Below are 26671 nucleotides of genomic sequence, written 5' to 3' on the forward strand. Positions count from 1 at the left end.
ACCCAGCCATTAATCTCTAAACCACTGGCAACAAAAGTGAGTACACCCCTAAGTGAAAATGTCCAATTTGGGCCCAAAGTGTCAATATTTTGTGTGGTCACCATTATATGCCAGCACTGCTTTAACCCTCTTGGGCATGGAGTTCACCAGAGATTCACAGGTTGCCACTGGAGTCCTCTTCCACTCCTCCATGACAACATCACAGAGCTGGTGGATGTCAGAGACCTTGCACTCCTCCACCTTCTGTTTGAGGATTCTCCACAGATGCTCACTAGGGTTTAGGTCTGGAGACATGCTTGGCCAGTCCATCACCTTTACCCTCAACTTCTTTAGCAAGGCAGTGGTCATTTTGGAGGTGTGTTTGGGGTCATTATCATGTTGGAATATTGTCCTGTGGTGCAGTCTCTGAAGGGAGGGGATCATGCTCTGCTTCAGTATGTCACAGTACATGTTAGCATTCATGGTTCCCTCAATGAACTGTAGCTCCCTCATGCAGCCTCAGACCATGACACTCCCACCACCAGACTGTAGGCAAGACACACTTGTCTTTGTACTTCTCACCTGGTTGCCGCCACGCTTGACACCATCTGAACCAAATAAGTTTATCTTGGTCTCATCAGACCACAAGAGGTTCCAGTAATCCATGTCCTTAGTCTGCTTGTCTTCAGCAAACTGTTTGCAGGCTTTCTTGTGCATCATCTTTAAAAGAGGCTTCCTTTTGGAAAGACAGCCATGCAGACCAATTTGATGCAGTGTGTGGCGTATGGTCTGAGCACTGACAAGCTGACCCCCCACCCTTTCAACTTCTGCGGCAATGCTGGCAGCACTCATACATCTACTTCCCAAAGACAACCTCTGGTTATGATGCTAAGAACGTGCACTCAACTTCTTTGGTCGACGATGGCGAGGCCTGTTCTGTGTGGAACCTGTCCTGTTAAACCGCTGTATGGTCTTGGCCACTGTGTTGCAGCTCAGTTTCAGTGTCTTGGCAATCTTCTTATAACCTAGGCCATCTTTATGAAGAGCGACAATTCTTTTATTCAGATCCTCAGAGAGTTCTTTGCCAGGAGGTGCCATGTTGAACTTCCAGTGACCAGTATGAGAGAGTGAGAGCGATAACACCAAATTTAACACACCTGCTCCCCATTCACACCTGAGACCTTGTAACACTAACGAGTCACATGACACCGGGGAGGGAAAATGGCTAATTGGGCCCAATTTGGACATTTTTACTTAGGGGTGTACTCACTTTTGTGGCCAGCGGTTTAGACATTAATGTCTGGGTGTTGAGTTATTTTGAGGGGACAGCAAACTTACACTGTTATACAAGCTGTAGACTCACTACTTTACATTGTAGCAAAGCTTCATTTCTTCATTGTTGTCACATGAAAAGATATAATAAAATATTTACAAAAATGTGAGTGGTGTACTCACTTTTGTGAGATACCGTTTATGTCTTTAAGCAATTGCCAGTATGGCGGTGCCAGAGATGTCAGCTCTTAGTATTTGCAAATAAAAACATTATTAAGATACTGGATTAAAAACTAATGTAGCAAACTAAATTGGTAAAATGTAACAAAATATAACAAAGTAAAACAAAGTAAAAGATAACAAAGAATGACTGTGCGAGTCATATATAATCTTAAATAGATACTGTTTGACATAGTAAAGATGGTTAAGATGATCCCATATAGTGTAACAAAACAAATTTGTGTGAAATCAATAAATTGGAAATTACAGGAGAACCCACTATAACCGGTGATGTATATAAAAGACGATATTGAATGTGTATGATATGTAAATGTGGGGCTATAATGACCGGTTTGACGCTTTCTTCCCTTCCCTTACAAGCTTGGATGGAGGAATGCGTCGGATAAAGGTACAGGAGATGGATCATCTCTCCAGCTGCAGTTTAAGGGCTCAGGAAAAGAGTTAGCCATCCTCACTCCCCAGCTACAGATCACAGAAGAATGGATTTAATTGACTTTTCTTTGAATGATGTAACATTTACTGCAGTTCCATTTGAAGTGCTGACAACAGGGCAGAGCTCTGCTAGTGTCACGTACCTGGTAGGAGACTGAGATGACGAGGTCAGCCTCTCTTGTATCTCCAGCCCAGGCCCCACTGTGGGTGGAACAGATGGTGCCAAGGGACAGGAGGAACAAGAGTGCTTGTAGATGTAGATTGCAGAGCTTGTGGCAAGAGTTGCAGACTCAGTGATTCAGGCAGAACATCATGTCAGGAACTGCAATGATGCTGGGTAGATCAGTTGAGGTTAAAGAGGAACTCCACCAGGTTTGCAGGTTCAGGATACGTGGCTTACTGGGGCTTCTCGTAGTCTGGAGACAGGAGCACACTGTGTCCAATGGAGCTGGGATGAGGTGCAGCCAGCACAGGCACTCAGAGGTAACGTGGAGCCAAACAGGAAACAGAAGCCTGGTCAATAGGATAGCCGGAGTCAGCAGCGAGCAGGCAGCGGGGTACCAGGGCATTAGACAGGACCAAGGTCAGGAGTATGCCAGAATAAGGAACCAATAATCAATAGTATAAACAGAATCCAAGGTCAGGTCAGTGGTAAGCCAGGTCAGCAGCGGGTATCAAGCAGGATTTGAGCAGGGCACCAAGAAACAGCTGAAGACCAGTCAGCATTGAGCAGGAGTCAGAGCACCCTTTAAATAGGCCATCTGGCACCAATGGGGACTGTGGATGTGCTCCAGTGAGTGTGCGCATTCCTCTGCGCATATGTGTGCACCCGATGTGTCACAGCAGTTCTCTCACATTGCCCCCTCCTTATGAGCAGCCTCCACATGCCCTTCATGGCCTTTTTTCTGGATGACGCTGATAATAAGCTCGCACCAGATGTGGGGCATGCACATTTTAAGCTGGTTCCCAAGAATTCTCTTCTGGACCATAGGCCTTACATTTGATAAGGAACTGCGTTTGATCGCTTTTAATTTTACAGTCCAGTACAGCTTCCACTTCATATTCCTCATTGCCTTCAATAAGTAGCGGAGAAGGAAGCTCTGGATCCCGGTCTGGAAAGGGATTTTGGTTTCAACAAGGAGATGTGGAATACAGGGTGGATCTTCAGGTTCTTTGGTAACACCAATTCAAACGCCACTGCATTAATTTCTCTCTTGACCAGAAAATGCCGCAGATATCTCAGGCCAAGTTTCTTTGAGGGACAGCTTAATTTCAGGTTTGCTGTAGACAACCAGACTTTATCCCCCAGTTCTAGATTCAAGTTGCCTCTCTTCTTCCTGTCCTGGGCCTTAGAGATGGTGTCCTGTAACAACTGATTGTTGGAGTTGGAAAAGTTCAATTTGTCTTGTACAGCAGGTATGGAAGATTTCATAGACAACTCAAGCAGAAAAGAAGGATGATACCCATAGTTAGCATAAAAGGGTGACTGCTTGGTGGCTGAATGGATGGAGTTGTTATATGCAAATTCCGCCAGTGGAAGGAGTGACAGCCAATCATCCTGTGCAAAGGCAGAAAAGCACTGCAAGTACTGTTAAAGGGTTTGGTTTGCCCTTTCTCTCTGTCCGTTTGTTTGAGGCTGATATGCGGTGGATATACGGAGCTCAAAGTTTAAAGCCTCACATAAAGCACTCCACAATCTACAAGTGAACTGTATCCCTCAGTCGGAGACAATGATGTCAGGAATACCATGTAATTTTACAATTTCTTTAATAAAAACAGGCAGTCTCAGTGGCAGAAGGGGTTCCTTGCAAGGGTACAAAATGTGAAATCTTGGTCAGACGGAAAAATCACAACAAAAATAGTAGTGAAATCCTGAGATGGGGGAGGTCCACAATTATATCCATAGAGCTCATGCTCCAAGGTTTCTCAGGCATTGGAAGAGACTCTTATAGTCCCCAAGTTCTGGCTCTATCAGCTTTACTTTGAAGGCATATTAAACAAGATTTCACATATTTATTGTAATCTTGCATCAAATCTGGTCACCAGAAGGCACGGTAGAACAAGTCCGCAGTTTTTTGGATTCCAAAATGGCCCGCCAAGGGGTGATCATGACATCGCTTAAGGATAGCAACCCTAAATTGTTTGGGAATAAATATTTGCTCATTATGAAAGTAAAGGCCTTCCAACAGCTGAAGACACAAGTCTTGAGAGGGTGGCTGATTTACCACACCCGCCTTTATTTGCAACATCAGATCTGCTTCAAGAAGTAGGAAATTCTTGGCCAGCAAAATAGTGCCAGGTTCTGAGGGTAAAACTGAGTCATGGAACATGCGTAACAGTGCACCTTGTTTGCCATTTTTTGATCCAGGGCGATAGGTAATGTGAAATGAGAGAAGAACAGTGCCCACCTTGCTTGCCGAGGCCTTTTTTGTGGTCGGTGAAGATGAGGATAGGGTGCTTGACTCCCTCCAACAGATAGTGCCATTCTTCTAGTGCAAAAATACGTAAATATGGCGCTCACAAAATGTAGTAAAGGTGAACACAAGCATGGATATGTATATAAATATAAGGTGAACAAGACAAAGTCCAAATGAAGTGACCAAAAGTGTTTCAATCCACAGGGAAGGAAAACAAGAAATGCTTCAAAGCTATTCGGGTGTACATCAACACCCCCTCATGTGTCCCCACTAACCAGATCACGATGACCCCCAGCTTTGCAGTCTGGGGGTTGCTTAAGGCTTTGTAATGGTGTCCAAAGATATCCAGGAATGGTGATTTGAACGTCAGATCATCAAATGAAAAATTCTTTAGGAAGGTTCTCAGCAGAATAACCAGGTACCCAAAAAGATATAAAGAATGGAACTAATAGTGAAAGTACCATTTAAAAAGGTTTATTGCACAAGGGAATGGGTACTTACAACATTTCAGATGAAAACAGGCATAAAAAATGGAGTTGGACCAGGTCTTTGATGACGCCCTGTGGGAGGGCGAAACGCGTTGACACAATTTCCGTCATTACTGATGTCACTTCCGGCTTCGTGGAACGCACTTCCGGTCCCATGGAACACACGCCAGGAGCGGCTTTTAATACATCCACAACTCGATTTTTTATGCCTGTTTTCATTAAAATGCCCATTTTAAGGACCTCATTTATTCAATTCATTAACTCAAAATTGAATTGATTGACTAATGCTGGGTTCACACTAGAGCACGGAGCGGCTCACAGCAGGGGGCCTGGTGTGTCTCCATTCACCGGTTCAGGTCCAATTTCAGCCCAAATTTTTGGCTGAATTTGGACCTGAAATGGACCAAAAGATGCACAGGACTCCAGTGCAATTCGCACTGAAGCCGCTCTGAAGATGTGTGAACCGGCTCCATAGAGAGCCGATCACAATCTTCTGCTATGCAAATTGGATTTGGGGAAAGCCGCATCCAATTCACAATAGTGTGAACCCAGCCTAATTGTACCGAGAAAGGGCAATACCAGTCCTTGTTGTTAAATATAGCAAGATGCATCCTTTCATACTCTCCAACTTCCATTACAACAGTATTGCCACTTTATTTGTGGGCGTTATAATAACAGACTGCTTTTCCCCTAAATCAGAAAGTGCTTTCAATTGTCCAGGAGTTAAATTTGAATCCTTAGCCTCTGTATCAGGAATGCCCTCAATGGCCTTGGTTATACATTTAAAAAAGCCGCAATACAGTACTGGGGTTGGAATTCACAGAAGGACATTTTGGGGACTTTTGGGTCTTTTTTTAATCTATTGGTTGTACCAAATATGCTTCATCAGTATTCTGTGGGACGAGCTCATCCAAATCAACCTGATCTATTAAATCCACAGGCTCTTGATCATCATACAGTAAAGTTAGATCTCAATTCAATTTTTTTTTCAATTCTTGTGTGGTAAGTTTTCCTTCATTACTAGGGGTCTTATGAGAAAAAGACTTATCATACATGGTACAGGGAGTAAATCTTTGATAATTCCAAACTTATCAAGGTTTATTGTGTGACAGAAGCTTAGTCCTAGTGATAGGACATACAGCTCATCCTGTGAAAGATAATAGGAAAACAGATTTACTATCTTCAATCCCTCTTCAAAGGAGGAGGCTGTCTCATATAAGATTCTAGTCCCTTGCCTACTTTGGGAGGCTGAGCATGGTTGGTTTGTGCCTTGCCTAAAAAAGATAATGGGTTGGTACCTAATTTATTATATCTAGGTGTTGCTGCCATTATCGGGGATTCTTGAGTGGTGCCACAAGAATCTACAGATTGAGCCCAGTATTGAATGACTATGATTGTCCACCACCATCATCATCCCCACCATTACCTGCCACCACGTGATCATGTAACATTACTTGTAACATTACAAAAGTTTGTTCAGCAAGACTTTTTTATGTTCCTGTTCAAAGGAATATCCATTGCCTCTATAACACATTTTTCTGTCATTTTTATTGCGTTTAAAACCACTGTGAGAAACCTGAGATGACATGGAAGAATCAGAAAATGAATATATATTGTTACCATCATCACCATGTGAAAACTGTTACCCATTTGCATTATGTTTGCCTTGCCTTAAATATCATTTATAGGCTTTACCATCTAAAAATGCTTTTTTGTACCTCCAAAAAATTTCATCTCTTTTCAATAAAAACAGTTTATTAAATTGTTCAAGATCATCTTTAAATTTTTTTGTGATATTCCTCATATCTGTCATAGGAACACAGAAGTAAAATTAAAGTCTGAAACTTTTATATCTCCACATTCAGACTTGTATCATCGTGTTCTTAGAACAAATAGTTACATTTTCCTCCCAATTTTTCTTAAAATCATTTGAAATTTTTGGTATATTAGGAAAAATCTGTGTTCGCAGTCCCAATATAGTATATCCCTCTTTAACATATCTTTAAATTTTTCAAAATGTAAAAAAAAAAATGTGGTTGCGCAGGGTTTCACCCACCCGGCCACGTCAGTCATTCACAGCACTCTGTGAATGGAAAAACTACAAGGTCTGGCAGCCTTTGCAGCTGCTGGCTTGTAGTTTTCAATGAACTACCACAGCGCTGTGAGTGCTGTGGTAGATCATTCATTCTTACTGTCAGCATGTATCGGCTTCCTCGCATGAGGTACGAGCAAGCCTATACACTGACAGGACTGCAGAAGACCTGCATGGCATCAACGATCTGCTGATCACTGGTGCAATGCTTTCCAGGCTCCAGCAACAAAAAATAAATAAATGCACATTTTTTTACCTGCAAAAAAATTTGCATTCATTATTTTTCTGAAAAGGTAAACCTATCATTTAACATAAAACTCCCCAAGATGTAGAATCAACCATTCAAAAAATGTTAGAAATCTGACAATCATCAGGCCCCAGCCCAAAAGGGTGTTTACCATCCTAAATACACATTGTAAATATAGTCTGATGATTGGATTTGCAATTTTTGGTAACAGGTTTTAGGGACGTGGCTCCCTGACAATCATTGGACTATATTAACAAAGCCCAAGTAATTATGTAATCTTCTGCTGATATATCTTCCATATTTCCAGCAGTGTGGGTGACAAGAGCATCACAAGTATGGCATGAATCTAGCAATTCCTTGTATATCACAATAAAGGGTCACAATAACAACCAACCTGTTTTGGGGGCACCACAGTCCCTCTAAATCAGGGCTAAGAATGTCAGAGACCTAATCTGTATTGTAATTTCAAGAATACTTTTTGCTGCATATTCTGTAATGCTGTTAAAAAAAAAGAATGTCAGAGACATAGTCCACACTACTTGAGCTGTTTTTCTAGACAACACTTTTAAGCCTTGATGAAGTAGAGACTACTAAGCCCCAAAACACGTTGACTACTATTGTGTAAATATCTTGTGTTGTGACTAATGACTTACTAGACTCATTCCATGCTTGTGGTGCTTTTGTACTTCACATAGTACTGAAAGCTATTCCCTGGCTCATAGAGAGCTCCCTCTACAATTGAATCTTTCTAATTTTTGGGACCCGCGCTCTCCAAACGCAATAAGACATTTTAGTTGTCACCATAAGAATAGAGAATAAATCTTTCAAAGGGGACACTTGTTTTGGTGACAACTGTGAAAGTGGGGATGGTAGAAAAAAATTAAAAGGGGTTTTAGCTATTCCCTATTCTATACAATATTTTAAAAAATCTTTGGCGTTAGATATATTTTTAAAAATTTGCACTTTGTACCTGTTTCAGACCTCCCAGATAGCATGCAGAATAAGAGTAATAGCCACACATGGTTTCAATATTTTTTAATTCCTCCAGAATCACCCAAATTTTTTTACCCATGAGACTACAAAAGTGTTCTATACTTTTATAAAATTGCACTATGTTTAATGTCAGTCAGTTGTGATGCAAAAAGTGCTAAATATGTAGTTCCTTAAGATGTATTTTATGTGTCTTAGCCAAGTCTTTATGCCTAAAAACATCTTACCTGAAAATAAGTAAAACAAACTGTGCACACAGTTGTAGCCCTCATGTACATTGGTGACATTTTGCATCTTGCTTCACTATGGCCTGAAGGCAATGATTCTACAGTAAGAAAGTCATAAGTAAGGACGTACAGAGCTGAGCTGAGCACTCACACCTAGGTGTGTCTATCTGTAGGTTACAGTATTATATAATTATCCCCTAAATGTCACAGACAAGCTGCTAGTGTTTCTAGTCCTTTATTAAAAACAATTAAAGATCACATAACCTCGTTCAAGCATAACAAACACATAGTCAAATCAAATGCAACAGTGACATAAAAAGTCAATCACTTATTTTTTCAATGTATTCACATATTGTCATATGATTCCAACAAATATTGAAAGTAAACTTGTGTTCGATTTAACAGCTTTAATCTGCTTGCAGATAAGAAAAGCGGACATTTGAAGGTGCCTGCCTATTTTATTATGTAAGAGTGCTTTGGGGGGTGTTGTTTGAGATGATCCTTACCTTGCAGCATTACATCCACTCTTCACAGCACCTGGAAAACAGGAAATACTGAGCCTCTGTTAAATGGGAGTTTTACAGCTAGTCTCCTGATGTTCATAACTCTCTAGTGTCTTCACCTAAAGAGGTCTTCTTTAAAACAGAACGAACGTAGGAAAATTATAGGGAATTTGTAGTCTCCAGGAATAGAATTAGGAACTTGCCCAACAAAGGAAAGTAGATCCACACTTGTAGGTATGATTTTTAGTGCTTTACTTTAACTTTGTAGGACAGTGGGAGAAAAGGTGGTGGAATACCAAACAAATCTTCAGACCTGCCCCTACAACTGCTGGGCCAGCAGTCACTAGGTTCCAGGATCATCACATACAGCAGTGCTGTATACTGTATAAAGATGATGCTACGTATAGTTTATATAGCAGCACTCCCAATGGGCACATGTATTAGTGAAGGTAATAGTCTGTTTAGATCAGCGTGGCCCAAACAAACTATTTAAAGTTAAATCAAACCTGGAGTTCAGCCTTAAGCACATGCTCCCCTGTATCTTGAAGCACCAGGTATTAACTGATGGCTCTGATGAAGCAGCAGAGGAAATGCAATAAAGGGGGTATCAGCAGGTGGTAGATTACAAACGAAATCTATCACTTTGCCATGGTGACAGGTTCTTTTTGAAGCAATAGAATCTTAACGTGCCCTATGTTACCTCCTTCACTTGGTAGCATGATATGTTCTAAAACTATAAAAGTTACGCCAAAAAAATTTTTTTTTCATTTTAGATGGAGTAGGGAATGGTTAAACCAATGTCAGGTTTATAACTTTAGGGGTGACTTTTACTTACTTCTAGAGTAATAATCCCTCTAATGGGGACATAGAAGCATGTCATACTGATGCTATTGAAACTGGCACTTAGTGTACTGTAGCAGATTAAACAGTTGCAATAAAGACCTACCTATGCTCCCTAATGCTGCATACACACGGCCGGACTTCCAGACAGAAAAAGTCCGATGGGAGCTTTCGGTCGGACATTCCGACTGTGTGTATGAACCATCGGACTTTTTCTGTTGGCATTTCCGATGGACTCAGATATAGAACATGTTCTAAATCTTTCCATCGGAAACGCCAATGGAGTTTAGCCCATTGGCAAGTCTGGCCGTGTGTACGCAGCATAACAGTTGTAAAAAGCTCTTGGGAAACAGTTCTCTCAAATGGAAATAATCTACGATGTACTATGCACAAACTACCTATCCAACACTATTACAAGAGATTTTAGGAGGTGATCTCACATTATTCTCACACTGTGATTAAAAAAATTGTTGTAAAATTCTAAATGAATTAGTTGTTTGATAACAGGGTAACCCATAACTTAGGCAGGCCATATATGGTGCAAATTTCTTTCCTGCAAGAAAGAAATTCACACAATTTCCCCATCAACCCAGGCAGTGTTGACGGGGAAACTCTCCTGCCGAGACATTGTGTTTTCCTGGCGGGGGGCTCAGGGAGACAGGGATTATTGCTAGCAGCTGTAGCAGCAAATTCAGCGGGCTGGATGTACCCAAGTTGGTCAATAGATCACTTTGGTACATTCAGCCCCTGCCCATATACGGTTCGAATCTTGGGCCAGTTCCTGCTGAATTGGCTGAGATTCAAACCATCTATGGCTGGCGTTAGTTATACAGTGTCTGGTATAAATACTTGAGCACCATCTATAACATATTGCCATTCAACTTTGAAAATCTACTGTATATTGAATAAACTTTCTGGAATCTGGCGGGTTGCTATAAGCAGGAACTCCACTCCGCCTTCTTCTGGTCATTCCCTATATATTTCTTTTGAAAAAGTTCAGGAACATTGTGTTGCCAAATGTTAACTCTGCTTTTAAAGGAAATTATTTTATTTATCTTCCAAAAATTAATTATAAACACTCTAGAAATATTCTATTTGTGTTGGCATGTCTACAAATTTTATTGTTACCACCTGCGACGTGCTGCTGTGGAAAACATATTGAAAATATCTTCTTTTATAATTGGCATGAAAATGAAAATTTTCTTGGAAAACAAAAATTTTCATTAATAATCCACACTTTTTTATACATTCTTCACTGATGATTAACATGCTCAACCTTGCATTGTGCAATCTGAGACAGAGGGAGACGTGAAGTTCTACTGACATCCATCATCCAATCGTGTAAGAAAAAAAATGTTATTTTTAAACTTTTCTTGCATGTGATTGGGTATTTTTTGCAAAGTACAATTAAACATTCTATTCACCAGGCTAAGAAGTGAATAGCCTATTTGCCTTTAGTAAATGAACCCCAGGGAGACTATGAGGAGAATTTATGTAGCTCAAGAAAGTAATGTGCAATCAAAGCAAGATAAGTGTAAGCAAATATATGAGAATCCACTCTGCCTTGCCAACAAAAACATGCTTGCATGCATTTCCAGCATACATTTTTAGAAGCCAGTCACACAAACCATACACCAGGGATATGCAATTAGCGGACCTCAAGCTGTTGCAGAACTACAAGTCCCAGCAAGACTCTGACAGCCACAAACATGACACCCAGAGGCAGAACATGATGGGGCTTGTAGTTTTGCAACAGCTGGAGGTCCGCTAATTGCTTATCCTTGCCATACACCATAATATTGGCCACACACCTAGAGCAATTTCAACCAGCTAATGTGGTCATAGGTGAGTAAAAAGAACAAAGGTAATCTGCCATTAATAGATTTAATCGAATGTTAAACTTTGATCAATTTTATAGATTGAAATATATTTAAAGTGGAATTTAGTCAAATTCTAACTAAGTCTAAACCTACTGCCACCCCATTTTAAATCTATACTGCCACCCCATTTAATATCTACCCTGTAAAGATGTCTATCTATTCTGAAGCTGCTCCAGTCTGGTCACATGATCGGGTCCCAGATACGGCTACTGTGTAGAGGAGAGATCACCAACAACAGCTGCAGAGCCTAGGCAATGATGTTACCCAAACGCCGCATACACACGATCGGAAATTCCGCCAGCAAAACTCCGATGAGAGCTTTTTGTTGGAAAATGCGACCGTGTGTACAAATTCTGACACGCAAAATTCCTACGCATGCTCGGAAATAATTCAACGCATGCTCGGAAGCATTGAACTTCATTTTCTCGGCTTGTCGTAGTGTTGTACGTCACCACGTTCTTGACAGTCGAAAGTTCAGAGAACTTTCGTGTGACCGTGTGTATGCAAGGCAAGCTTGAGCGGAATTCCGTCAGAAAAACCATCCAATTTTTTTTCTGATAGAAAATCCGCTTGTGTGTACGGGGCAATAGGCTTTCAATTGGGCAGCGATTGTTGACTGTCCATCCTCTGTGTCTGTGTCCCAACTCCCAAATTAATGGAAGCAAGCAAATATTCATTGATGGGTACTGGTGAGGCTGCATTGATGGGCACTGGTGAGGCTGCATTTTATGGGTGCTGCTGAGGCTGCATTTGATGGGCGCTGGTGGGCTGCATTTTAGGGGGCATGTCATGAAAAAGGTGGGGTATACATGGGCAGGGCAAAAGGGGTGGAGTCAGGGGTGGAGCCAAGGGGGGGCTGCAAAATGAGGTCTCGCCTAGGGTGTCAAAAATCCTTGCACCAGCCTTGTTCATGGCTTTCAAATTCCACATCTCTTGAAGGGGTAACTGTTAATCAGGGGCTATCCACTTTTAATTCCACCTTTAATAGAATCCCCTCTTTCATGGAATGACAAATAACAGTTTTGAAAGACATATGGAAAGTCAGAATCTTTTTCATTCAGTCATTGACACATTTCCTGCCTGTAAAGAAAGCAGATAATATATAAATATTTTCACGTACTTTTCAGGTAAAACTTTCATTCCAAATGAGAGGAGTCTAGTAAAGAAAGACGTTTATTAACCGCTTCCCGACCGCCTCACGCAGATATACTGCATCAGAAGGGCATGTACAGGCAGATTAACGTACCTGTATGTTGCCCTTTAAGAGGCGGCCTGCAGGCGCACCCGTCGGGAGCTCTGTGAGTGCGATCGCGGGTCCTGCGGACTCGATGTCCGCGGGGATACCCACGATCGTCTCACAGAGAGGAAGAACGGGGAAATGATAATGTAAACAAGCATTTCCCTGTTCTGCCTAATGACACTGATCACCACTCCTTGTAATCGGGAGCGGTGATCAGTGTCGTTTCATACATGGCCCCTCACCCCCACAGTTAGAATCACTCCCTAGGACACACTTAACCCCTACAGCGCCACCTAGTGGTTAACCCCTTGACTGCCAGTCACATTTACACAGTAATCAATGTATTTTTAATCGCACTGATAGCTGTATAAATGTGAATGGTCCCAAAATAGCGTCAAAAGTGTAGATCTTTCCGCCATAATGTCGCAGTCACAATAAAAATTAATGGACTACATGTAATAAATAAACCAACTTCCGACTGCTAAGGAAAGATACATGAGTAATAAAAAATTAACAGAAAAACAACAATGCATATTTCACCAGTAAAGTTGGCTGCAAATGGAGTCATTGGTAATATTCAGCCAAAAATAAATACACTGCTGCTTGACAGAGCTTTTAAGATTTTCCTGGTTTTCATGTGGATTAAACCTGTAGAGTGTATGTAGTGTTAAGTCATCCTCTAATGGCTTTGTATCACATTTTAGAACAAGATTAACTGGGTTTATGCACGAGCCAGTGGCACAAATTCAAGCAAATTAAAAAATGTGCTTCACGCTATGGGACACTGGCAATGTGACAGCTGAATCCCAAATGGGGAAATTCTGCACAAAGACTCTAACTGAAGTCAGTTGTAGTTAAAGGAGCAGTAATTCATTCTAGCATTGTTTTTAAAAATTGTAAAAACAGAGAATTTAGTTTTTTTTTTACTAAGCTGTCGGACGTATTTCTCCCAGGAATAGATAGATTATCAGTGCTTTGCACCACTAAGAGACAATGGCATTCCCTGCTTATTCATTTTAAATTTAGATAAAGTGGTGAGGGTCTAGAAATAGTGACAGGCAAACCTGCCCAGGTTCAATTTTCAGAGGATTTTGGCAAATCTAGTTTGAAATTTAGCAGCAAATCTGTTTAAAGTCTATGTGGGGGGGCTGGTTCAATTATTTCAAACCATATCCCCAGATTCCCTGCACTCCCTTCTATTCCTACATCCCCAATTATGCTAACAATATTTTAAATATAGACTGTTGTGTCCTTCCTCATTCATGTAGTGCCCAAGTGATTGGTACTTTTACCATGGCTGATATGCTGCAGGCAGAGGCTGCAGACCACAATGGCAGCAAATACAAAAAGCCCTGTGGAGGAGACCTGAAAGTAGCAGTGGCCTGTACTTGTGGAGCAGTGTCACCAGATCTATTTAAATGGTGCTTCCTCCAGCCTTCTACAAACTGCCTCGTCGCTGGACAAAATTCTCCCTTGCTACTGTTCTGCCTCTCCATTATAACTTTCCTCCTTTCCTTTCAGTGGCACCCACAGATATTCTGCCACCCCATCATCCACCCCCTCCTTGTTGCTGCAATCCAGCAACGAGGAGGGGGTGCCTTCTGTCCCCTGTCTGTTGTTACCCTCTTCTTTCTCCATGGTCATCCTCATCATCAATATCTGAAAGGAGGAACATGACTTGCCCATGACTTTAATTTTCCATCTGCAGCTACTCAGCAATCATATGATCAAATAATTTTACCAACTCCTCAAAGTCAGTTTTGCCAGAAATAGGAGTAGAGGAGGAGGAAGACAATGTATTAGCAAATTTTGCAGATGACTGGATGCCCTGCGACCGGTAGGAAAAAGTAGAGGAAGGCTTTTTTAGCCACTCAACTATCACCTATGTGTGCTAATGCTGTATAGGAAGGGCACTCTGTGGTAAAAAAAAAGCAGATGTGCCCTGCCTCTACATGATGCAGCCCACCACTGCATTGTACTGCAAAACTTACTTGTACCTACTGCCTTCCCTCTGACTTTAGGCATACCTGACATTAAAAAAAAAATAAAAAAATTGTTTGTGGGGGCACACAAATAAGAGGAGGAGCCAAGTTTGCTGGCAGGGAACCCAGAAGAGGAGATTCAGGGCTGCTCTGTGTAATACCATTGCACAGAACTGGTGAGTATAACATGTTTATTAATTTAATTTTAAAAATTACCTTTAGTAACATTTTCATGTCAGAAAGTGAAGGGAAATCTCTCTAAACAGTCAAAAATGAAAATCCCGCTCAAGAAATGGTAGCGGTTTTAACCCTCCTTTGCCTACTCTATCCAAAGCTTTGACTTTAAATATACTTTAATAGGAGTATTTAACTTTCAAATTCTTGCCATCTACATCAAAATGTGTTCTCTGGACAGGGCTGCATTAAAAAAAATGGACTGTGTCATACAAACAATTTTGCAACAAATATTAGTGTCAGTTATACTATCCATCTTAAAGACATGTTTTGTCATTAGGAGACTAGATAAGATTTTATTAGTAGACAGGCTGTGGGTAGAGATACAGCAGCTTTTGTCATTTTTCTTTTCTTTTTTTTTTTTAGCTTCAATAGTTTTATTTTCTGCAGTTGCTAATGATCATGGCACACCGGCAATTTGTAGCTGCATAGACGTGTATTGTAGCCAGCTGAATAATCGCCATACAAAATAACAAAAGTGAGTTGTAGCTGCTACATGTTTCTGCTACAATTTCCCTCACGTGGCATGGCCCTAACGCTGGGACTACGTAGACATTTTAGCCTCTGTAAAATGTAACTGCTTCTTAAATATTTTCTCTAGGATAAATGATTTCAGCAAAGTTGGTTTCCCTGCAGAAATACCAATTTTGCATAAAGTACAAAATAATTTCACAGAAAAAAAATCCAAACTTTTTTCTTTATTTAGAGGGTGTTTTTTTTAGCATGTATTTATGGTAGTTACATTTATTTCACTTAGTTTTCTTTGTATTTGTATTCTTTCTCTTTTATTTGGGTATTTGCTTGGCATGGGTGTACTGTTATGTTTAATGTTTTACTTTTTCCACTGTCTTGTTTTTTTAAAAACAAGGATAATTGAGGCAGTTTTCTGGCCCAAGAATAGGCCCAGAAGATTGTACAATCAGACTGTAAAAAATTTGTGTGCACAACCTTGATAAAAGCAGCTGCTTGTGGTTCTTAGCCGCCCCAAACCACATTGCATAGCATGTGAGTAATTTTTGTAACTAAATTGTATCTAAACCCAAAAACAAAATATGTAATAAAAGAATTTGGGATTCCCCTAATTGGGCTTTAAAGCAGCAAGATGTACCATTACAAAAGATCATTAGTAAAACAATTTATTTGACAAGATGTCGTATATTCATGTAAAATCTAGTACAATGATGAATTCATATTTCATAAACGGCAAAATACATATCACATCATTACATTACATGGAGTAGTAAAATATCGAAGCCCCGACGCGTTTCGACCTATTGCGGTCTCTTCAGGGGGCACATCTGAATCTATAAAACAATACAAATATTGAAAATGGTATATGATTTTCTAAAAAAGATCACATTGGATAAACCATAATGATGGGTTTTACCGTTGAAGTGAAGTAGGCATATCTAGTGGGGGCATTGGGGAGCCATGGAGGGGTCCGGGCGGCGCGCAGGCCATCCCCAACCCCCCACCCGGGGAAAGAGCCAGCCCCCTGGGGCTTACAAGGAGCCACACTGGTACACGTCCCCCCGGGGGAGCGGGAGACCGAACACCTGCAACAGACATCCATGAGCAGCCATTAAAGAAGTAACATATTTGTATATAAGTCATCATAGTAAAAATTAATTTAAATTCTATAGATATGTGGAGACCAAAAATGTGTGTATGTTATTAGGGATGGTAGTTGAATCACATAGATTAAACAAATAAATAATCAAATTGAATTAGTATTGCTGGCAACCCAAATCTAATGTGCAAGTAGTACCTAATATGTGAGTGAAAATGTATGCTGTGAGTGAAAAAAAGGGGAATCCTTGGGAGAGTGCATGATGAGGAAAATCCTGGTGTGATGGTGTGACAAGCCTAGTGTGATGATGTGATAAACCAAGTGTTGGCAAAAAAGTGAAAAGTGACAAAACAAACCAAGCAAATAGGGTGAGGAAAAAATGTATAAAATGAAATAAAATAAAATGAAGAGCCAACCAAATAGCAGTGTGTGAGGAAAGAAGGGGTGTGAAATGGGATGGCGTGACTGGGAAACATAAAAATTTACCTTGTGCTGTATGAAGTTGTATGAGGTATGTGAAGCTGGTTGGCTTGGCAATAACCAAGCTGCAGTTACTAAAAAACGAATACCGTTAGTCCTGAACAGCAGGAAAAAACTGTTAGCTGGTAGACATTGGGGTCTCCTAATATATCTAGGCTGAAGCTGATGGAGTAATCACATGCAGGTGCCCAGCTCCCCCACCCATCCAGGATAATGGCGTGTGGGCCGCCAACTACAGCCCACGTGTGGCTCCCTCGGCGTCCCGGAAGACCGGACGGTCCCGACCACCGTCGTCACCTCCGTCGCAAAACGCGTGACGTCATGACGGCGCGCGCGCGCCGGGCCGCGCACGCGCACACCGCCATAGACACTCCGGAGGTGAACGCGGGACGCCGCCGGCAGGGTGAAGCTCGCCACGGCGCCTAATAATAGGCGCCAGGCAGAGCAAACATGGGGGCGTGCGGAGTATCCCTAGTAACAAAATATGTAATATATTGCAGCTTACCAATCTTCGGATGTGGTAGATGCATTCCTTTTTGTTTTTTTTTCCCTTTATTTTCACTTGATATTCCTACAAGTAACACAGTCCTTGTCCTTGGGTGACAACACTCATTCACTGTACTGTATTTATGGAGGAGAAGCATTTTCACCTTATGACAGAAAGGGGTCGATTTACTAAAACTGGAGATTGCAAAATATGCTAACTTCAGCTTGTTCAATTAAGCTTTGGCAAAAAAAAAAACAGGAAGCTGATTGGTTTCTATGCAGAGCTGCACCGGATCCTGCACACTCCATTCCTAGTAAATCAATCCCTGTGTGTGTTAGAACTACAGAAAACCTCCCCTCTAGTCATCTCTACAATATAGGGAAAGTGACTTGTAGAGTGACATAGGTGAAAAGGGCAGGGCTGGTAATATTGTTTGAGATAACAATTATTCGCACTTTAGGTAACAAATACAGTTAGGTCCATATATATGTAGACACAGGCACAATTTTGTTTTTCTCAGGTAAAGTACACACTCTCAGGTTTAATTTGAGGGTATGTACATCCAAATTGTAGGAAGGGTTTAGGAATTACAGCTTAAGAATAGCCACCCCCCCCTTTTTCAAGGGACCAAAAGTAATTGGACAATTGAATCAAAAGCTTTTTCATGGCTTTTTCATGTGGCCTACTTTTTGTTATTTCTTCATCAATTAAGCAGGGAAAAGGTCTGGAGTTGATTCTAAGTGTGGTATTTGCATTTGGAATCTATCTGTCCATGCAAGTGAAACAGGCCATTGTAAGGCTTAAAAAATGAAACAAATCCATCAGAGAGCTAGCAGCAACATTAGGAGTTGTCAAATAAACAGTTTGGTACATTCTGAGGAAAGAAAAACAGGTGAGCTCTGCAACATAAAAAGGCCTGGACGTCCACGAAAGACAGCAGTGGTAGATGATCACAACATCCAGACAAGTGAAGGTCAGTCTTCAGGAGGTGGGCGTATCATTGTCAAAGTCTACAATCAAGAGAAGACTTCACGAGAGCAAATACAGAGGGTTCACCACAAGGTGCAAACCATTCATAAGCAGTCAAGAATAGAAAAGCCAGATTAGACTTTCCCAAAAAACATCTAAAAAAGCCGGATCAGTTCTGGAAAAGCATTCTTTGGACGGGTGAAACTTCATCTGTAAAACACGGTGGAGGCAATGTGGTGGCATGGGCATGCATGGCTACCAGTGGCACTGGGTCATTGGTGTTTATTGATGATGTGACAGAAGACAGAAGCAGCCAGATGAATTCTGCAGTGTTTAGATATATACTGTCAGCCCAGATTCAGCCAAATACAGCAAAGTTGATTGGACGGAGCTTCACAGTACAGATGGACAATGATCAAAACACACCGCAAGAGCAACCCAGGACCTTTAGAAGGAAAATAAGTGGAATATTCTGCAATGGTAGATTCAGTCACCTGATTTCAACCCAATTGAGCATGCATTTCACTTGCTGAAGGCAAAACTAAAGGCAGAAAGACCCACAAACAACTGAACACAGCTGCAGTTAGAGGCTGGCAAAGCATCAGATAGGAGGAAACCCAGTCTTTGGTAATATCCATGGGTTCCAAACTTCAGGCAGTTATTGCCAGTAAAGGATTCTTAACAAAATATTAAAAATAAACATTTTATTTATGATTATATTCATTTGCCCAATTACATTTGAGCCCCTGAAAATGAGGGGACTGTGTATAAAGATGGTTGCAGTTCCTAATATTTGTACTTGATACTTATGTTCAACCCCTTGAATTAAAGCTGAAAGTCTGCACTTCAAATTCATTTGGATTGTTTTGTTTTAATTTTATTCTGGTGGCATACAGAGCCAAAAGTATGAAAATTGTGCCTGTGTCCAAATAGATATGGACCTAACTGTATAAGAAAACACAAAGATATATAAAAATAAATGTGCTACACTATTTAAAAATAAACAGTGCAAACAATATATATGTGTGAAACTCAATGAATACCAGCAAATAACAAATTGTGCAAAGAATCAAAATTGTTATTACCAATACAGTCTCTTCAAGTGAAAAGTCCAAAAAACAATCACAGAGGTGAAAAAGATTCTTCTAGCAAATGCAGAATATATGTGTAAATGAAAAACATAACAAAGGTCCAAATGTGCTGTTGTATAATCGGTCTAGTACACCAACTGCTTGATCTTACTACTGATAAACCTCAAAAACTTTATAGGAAGTCTAAACATCATCAGCAGGGTTGCCAACCTCTCGAAGTGAAATTTACTGACACAACACAAAAAGTTTATGGACAGAACCAATTTTTTACTGACGCAACACAAAAAATTACTGGCAGAGCCAAATTTTTACTAACCTTTCAAAAAGTTAGGCAGCATTACCATTTTCAGTGCAAATATCAACATTTAAACTACAAACGTGTAGCTAGTGTGATCAGCAATCTGCTTAAGGTGTAACAAAAGGCAAAAAACTCAGGTCAGGTTAATATAACCCAGCACAGAGTTCCCCCTTACACCAGAGTCTGCAGTGCCCTCCTTTACCGTGCAAGGGGGAACTTTGCGGACCCTGATGTAAAAGGGAACATTGTGGACTCTGATGCAAAGGAGAACTCTGAGGACTCTGATGTAAGAGGTAATGCTGCAGACTCTGATAAGGAGAAATTCTGATGTAAGGGGGTCTCTGGTCACCAGAGCTCCCCACAAGAGTCCACAGATCTCCTCTTTACATCACAGTTCTCTCTTACATCAAAGTACACAGAGTTCCCCTCTACATCAGAGTCTGCAGCATTCCCCCTTACAGTTTAAGGGGGAACTCTGCAGACCCTGATGTAAAGGGGAACACTGTGGACCCTGATGTAAAGCAGAACTCTGATGTAGGAGTGTCTCTGGTCACCAGAGCCCCCCTTTACACAAGAGTCCACAGAGTTAAAAGTTCCCCCTTACATCAGTGTCTGCAGGATTCCCCCTTACAGTGCAAGGGGCCAGGGGATCTCTGTGTGAAAAAGGGGAACTCTGGCCAAAACTATCATCACCTCCTCTTATTACAACCATATCTTGCAGTTTACATGTCAGCTCATACACTTAGGTTCCCAATGTGGATACTAGAAGCAGAACCACTGCCAGCACAGACACAGCAGAATGCAGGAGGAATGAATGAACACACAGGAGTCCGGTCTTATTATGGTAATGTAATGACAAGTTCCCACCTGGCTAATAGCATAAAAAATGCTACATTGCTGCAGCAGCTGCCAAACACTAGAGTGGCAGCTGGGTGTATGGTTACAGACGAGCATGCTCCAGGGCAACTAGTCTTATACACTCCTCCGTCCCCTACTACAAGCCGGAGAAGCCGTGTGTCCGTTCTGAGCACCCTGAATTCTAGGAAGTGTAGTCTCTGTAGAGCGCAGGTGCAGCAGGTCAAGTCCAGTTCGCGCAGTGTGGATAACTACAACTCCTGCCATACACAGCAGTGCCGGCGTTGGGAGAAGGCTAGGAAATTGGCAGAGCCTGCCATTGGCTGCACTTGATGAGATGGAATGGAAAGCTTATGCCATGTACACACGACTGGACTTTTCCACTGAACTGGTCCGACGGAACGAATCCGTTGGACAATTCGATCGTGTGTGGGCTTCATCTGTCCTTTTCTGTAGAAAAATCTGTCGGACTTTAGAAATAGAACATGTTTCAAATCTTTCCGACGGACTTGAGTCCAATCGAAAAATCCGTTCGTCTGTATGCTAGTCCGACGGACAAAAAAGAACGCAAGGGCAGCTACTGGCTACTGGCTATGAACTTCTTTATTCTAGTCCAGTCATACGTCATCACGTTCAAAACAATCGGACTTTGGTGTGATCGTGTGTAGGCAAGTCCATTTCATTGGAACTCCATCGGAACTCCGTCAAAAAGTCCTTTGGGGTTCAGTCCAACGAAAAGTCCGGTTGCGTGTATACCGCATAAGACTGAGGAAGCTGTTTGTACAGTGTGTGTTTTCTGTGTAAGGGGGGGTTGTTACCAGCCGGCTGTAACCGCCATGACATCACCGCCACCCGCCCCCTGTTTCGAGCCCTGCCTGAACCCACAGCTCCAAATCCGGACTGAGGCCATATTTTTTATGGGCAGTAGTTGTCGGACAATGTGCTAATTGGCAAATTTTTACAATCTGTCTGTAAATTTACAGGCCATTGGCAAACCTGGTCATCAGCAGCTTAGGTGGCTGGTGCATGGATAATTGCAAGTTACAGTATATGCTCAAAAGACAATAGAAACTGGCGCAGTGCTCATAGTGTTATTCATAAAAACATAGGGCGGCACAGTGGTGTAGTGGGTAGCACTTTCGCCTAGCAGTAAGAAGGGTCGCTGATTCCAATCACAACACCACCTGCCTGGAGTTTGCATGTTCTCCCTGTGCCTGCGTGGGTTTCCTCCGGGTACTCCGGTTTCCTCCCACACTCCAAAGACATGCTGGTAGGTTAATTGGATCCTGTCTAAATTGTCCCTAGTATATATGAATGTGAGTTAGGGACCTTAGATTGTAAGCTCCTTGAGGGTAGGGACTGATGTGAATGTACAATGTATATGTAAAGCGCTGCGTAAATTGACGGCACTATATAAGTACCTGAAATAAATAAATAAATAAAATAAATGAATAAAACACCACACACATGCTAAAAAAGGAGAAGAATGCATATATCACATTGGTGTTGTTATAAAGGAGGATGGCTGTGGATTGTAAAAAAACAAATATAGCTCCAGCAGCTCTCTCTCCCATTCAGGCAGTGGTCACAACATTGAGGTGCTCCCATGGAGAGAAGGTGATAAGAGAAGATGTCTTAAAAATTGTGTGCTGGTGTTCTGCGCCTAAATGACAGCTTCAGAACACTTGCTCCTGTGGATGGCATTCCGCGTCTGAGAATTCTTTCAGTATGTCAATGTGTTGTTAGATGTCACGGCCATCTTTGAGAAGTCACGGTAAAGTGCAAGTAATACATTTCTTGTGTGGACATTCCTTTATTCTTGAATATTAAGGCCTATGGCCAAGGATGTCGTGAGTGGGGCTATGGCCAGGAGTTTGACACAATATTGTGAAGGGTTCCATCTACTAGCAGGTGGGTAGTTGTCCTACCCAAGAAGAAGCAGGACGGGGTCTTACACAGTTTGGCACCAACACCCAGCCAATCATAAGCCCCCTTACACGTGTGTAATGCATGCAGTTACGGCGTACTAGTGTGGGGTTCAAGGGGTTAAAGCAGGTGGAAAGGAGGCAATACAATCACTGCCCATCAAATGCTCCCTGAAGAGCGAGCCGAACATTTTACATAAAAAAAAAAAAGTCCAGCACTCTTTAAAACAAATCAGCAGTATTTAGGATTACCCACCGCCATACGTGACCAGACCAAAGGCCCATGGAAAAAAGGTTTTAAGATTCAGTGCTGAACACATCCTATGCCCTAGTACGGAACTTCCTCCATATGTGTGTAAATGAGAACCTTGTCAAGAAGAATGTGCAAAATACAGCAAAGATGGATTATCCAAAGGCTTCCAGCTTCTGAAAGGCATATTGTAATTTTTGCCTTTTTTCCATATCATTCATATATGGTGTTACTGTTAGCTATAGTGAGTTAATTGAATAACTGAGCTGAATATCTGGAGAATCCCTTTCTGAACACTATAGCCTTCGTTTTATTGAGCTTATGTTGTTTTCTGATTAAATTATTGCTGAAAACATATTTTTTAAGCAAACGCAGATAAAGGCTAAAGCTATTGTGGGATTATAAGACCATTCACACAATTTTACATGTCATCAAAACATGGAAAATGGATATAACAATGTTATGAAATTTTTTCTTATAAAATATATTTTTTTTTATCAGAGCTGGCACATTGGGAAATAAATTATAGGTTTCACTTTTTTAATTTGCAAATTGACATTTGTATAAAAATTTTATATGAGAAACCCATCCCCTTCCTAGGTAATATGACCACATACACACCTGCCTTTCTGACATAGCGTTTTCACCTGTTTTTATTTGCCCAAGCATCTGTGCTCCAGTATGCAGGCGCAACAAAAGGTTCTACAGAGATGAATGGAAGATACATCTTTCTTCTCCCATTTATCTCTATAGAACTTCTGCAGAACCAATATGCCAGAAATTAGGCTCCAGCAACTGCTTTTTTCAGGGTTGCAATAACTAGCTGTTGAGGCCTACATACTAATTTATAGGTATATTCTTTAACTTAATTAATTATTTTTAAACCTTTAACCATTTTGAGTTGGTTACCTACATACTGCTATCAGCACCTAAAGCCCTGATGCAGGGAGACCTCTGAATGCCAGAAACACGTTGGCTTGTCATACTGGAGTTGTATGATTAAAGTAAAACCAGAGCCCCACTTAGAAAATTTGCTAGGTGATACAGTTTTTGGCAAAAGAGTTTTTAGCCAATAAAACTTTACCTTATGCTACTGGCATTTTTTTCTTTTTGAATGCACATTTCACAGAGCATGTACTGTGCAGTGTACATCCTGACTTATTCCCAGCATGCTTAGAATACAGCTGGATGGCAGATGATGCATGTGTGTAGAAGTTACATCATCGTGGCCATCCAATGGCTAAAGAGAAGCATCAGAGGACCCAGAAGAAGCAGTTGGGGAGATGGCGATATTGGACAAAGCAGCCATTTGAGGCTGGAACTGTCACAACTGGAGGAGGGCACAATGAGAGGTAAGTGTACCATATATGTACATTATGTAAAAAGCTCCCCTGCCCACAGACCGACACCCAAAAATGTAGTTCTGCTTTAAATAATTAAAAAAATTAAAATTAAAAAATTACAGCTGCTCAGCAGGTAGGCTGTCCCCTTAAAGTAGAATTCTAGCGCAAACCTAACTAAGCTTGGAAATGCTCCCTCCCCTCCTAACACCTATGCCTGGGAACCTGTCTAAGAAAGATGTGTATACTTACCTATTTTCAGGGCTCTCCGTTCCTGTCACATGATTCGGCTCCCCTGTGTCAGCCAGTGGTGGCTGAAGGGGAGAGGAGGGAGTGTTGACAACAGATGGGCGATAGGAGCCTATGGGTTCTGTGACTACTTAGGCATAGCCAGCCATTGTCGAGTACTCCCTCCTCTCCCCTGCAGACAGCGCTGGCTGACACAGGCGAGATTACGTGACCGGACTCTAGCGGGTTGAAATTAGTAATATGTCTCCTTTCATACTCACCGGTTACCGGCTCTCTGCTCTCCTCATGCTGTGACAGCATGAGGAAAGGAATGCTGATAACCGGCACGTGTGTTTACATCATGATCAGCTGTGATTGGACACAGCTGATCACGTGGTAAAGAGCCACTGTATTTGGCTATTTACCCCGATCTGTGATCAGCTGTATCCAAAGGAAACAGCAATCACAGAACCTGCCGGGTGCGTGCCACAGTGGGTACATGGGGGGCGCGGTTCTGGGAGGACATCAATAGACGCCCTTGCAGAACTGGACGACCGTGCTGTAGGTATATACAAATTTTTTACACAGGTTAGTCAGCATAGGTGTCAGCAGAGGGGAAGGGAGCATTTTTAAGATTAGTAGGATTGTGCTGGAATTCTACATTAAGTTTATGCAATTTTTTTTAAGTTTGGCTGGAATGTTCTTTAAAATAAAGGTAACTTGTATTTTTAGTTTACTGCTCCTTTATGCTGTCATTACATAATATCATTTTGAAGAGTTATTTACATGTTTTTGCCGAACACTGTGCCCTGTCATAATCTGGAATACCCTCCACAGTGAAAAGTGCCAGACAAACAAGGTAACCCTTTAATTTTGTACTGGCCTATCTACACCTCATATCCAGAAGGGAATAAAAGCCAGATTGTAAAGTAATTATAATCTCTTGAAAAGCAGCCAGCCACACAGACTGCATCTATCCGTCTTTATTAATTTGTGTACGGTGCTTGTTACTGAAGAAACTTTCTTACGACGTGAACATGGAAAACTCTCGGGCAGCCTTCAAACTTTTAGAATAAAAAAAGAAAGAAAAAAAAAACAGGCTTTCAGCAGTAGTCTAAATTCTATGACATGCCCATATGTTTAAGGAGCTCTGACGAATATAAGCAGAGCACATTCTCAGAGCTTGATGATGAGAACTTGCTGACTTTTTTTTTTTTTTTTTTTTAAAGCCTCAAATGCTTTTGGCTGAGTTTCACTTTTCCTTGCAGACTTTAGTAGTCTGTGACTGTGGCCCTTCTCCTTTCTCAGTCAACTCTAAACATGTGCTTTTGTGCAGTTCGCTCTGTTGAGTTGTGTGCACAGTTATGTGGCCTCAATGGATTTTTTTCACTCAGCAGTTAAAGAGGGTAAACTCCTTCGAACACACAACATACTATCGGGACTGTGCACAGCACAATAGCTGAAGAAGATCTTTTTATGTATACTTCTGTTTCTGGACTTTTTTCATTCTTTTATTGTTTTGTGTTTGTGGTTCAATTTCTGGAAATCTATACCCTGCACTAAATTTAAATGGGTGACTGCATTACAATTAAGAAAAAGCACCTACAAAAACCAATATTTAGGTAAGTCATCTTGTACTTTGCAGAACTTTGTTTCAACTTTCTCCGACGTGCCATGATAAAATTGGATTTTGCAGTACAGTTTGTACTCACCCTTTACATTGTGTTAAGTATTATTTGTTTGAGAGTTTGATGTAAACCTGTGATGTAAAGTTTTGTGTTGCTGAAAAGAGAACATGTTTATGTTTTTTTTAACTGCTGGAAGCCTTCATTTACTTCTCTCACTGTAACTGTGAAGTGTTAGGAGGGTGTCCCAGGGTTTCTTAATACTTTATTCTTTGATCTCTGCAGTGTTCAGATGCTTTTGTTACTACTTGCTAACAGTACTGTTGGAATCGAGAGTGTCTTTTAATAAGTAACATTTTCAAAAGTGAAATTATAATACAGCATGTGCTAATTCAAAGGAAACTTTCAAAAGCACGGGACTATCCCAGTTTGTGGTCGATATTGTTTGGAAGTATTATGACTCTTTTTTTACATGTTTAACTCATTTGGG

General features: G+C 41.2%; 1 protein-coding gene across 3 annotated transcripts in view; it reads left to right on the forward strand.

Annotated features, from left to right (window-relative positions):
* PDE1A (phosphodiesterase 1A) overlaps positions 1-26671 on the forward strand; it is a 490470-nt gene that overhangs the window by 96860 nt on the left and 366939 nt on the right. For 2 of the 3 annotated variants that reach the window (XM_073633738.1, XM_073633740.1), the window contains exon 1: positions 25779-26178. The exons of the other annotated variant lie outside the window; for it this stretch is intronic. In XM_073633738.1, the coding sequence (XP_073489839.1) occupies positions 26126-26178 (53 nt within the window). In that variant the 5' untranslated portion in view covers positions 25779-26125. Of the gene's footprint in view, positions 1-25778; positions 26179-26671 lie in introns of those variants that run through there. 3 annotated transcript variants of the gene reach the window in all.

This window comes from Aquarana catesbeiana, linkage group LG06 (assembly GCF_042186555.1).
Source record: "Aquarana catesbeiana isolate 2022-GZ linkage group LG06, ASM4218655v1, whole genome shotgun sequence".
Taxonomy (NCBI): domain Eukaryota; kingdom Metazoa; phylum Chordata; class Amphibia; order Anura; family Ranidae; genus Aquarana; species Aquarana catesbeiana.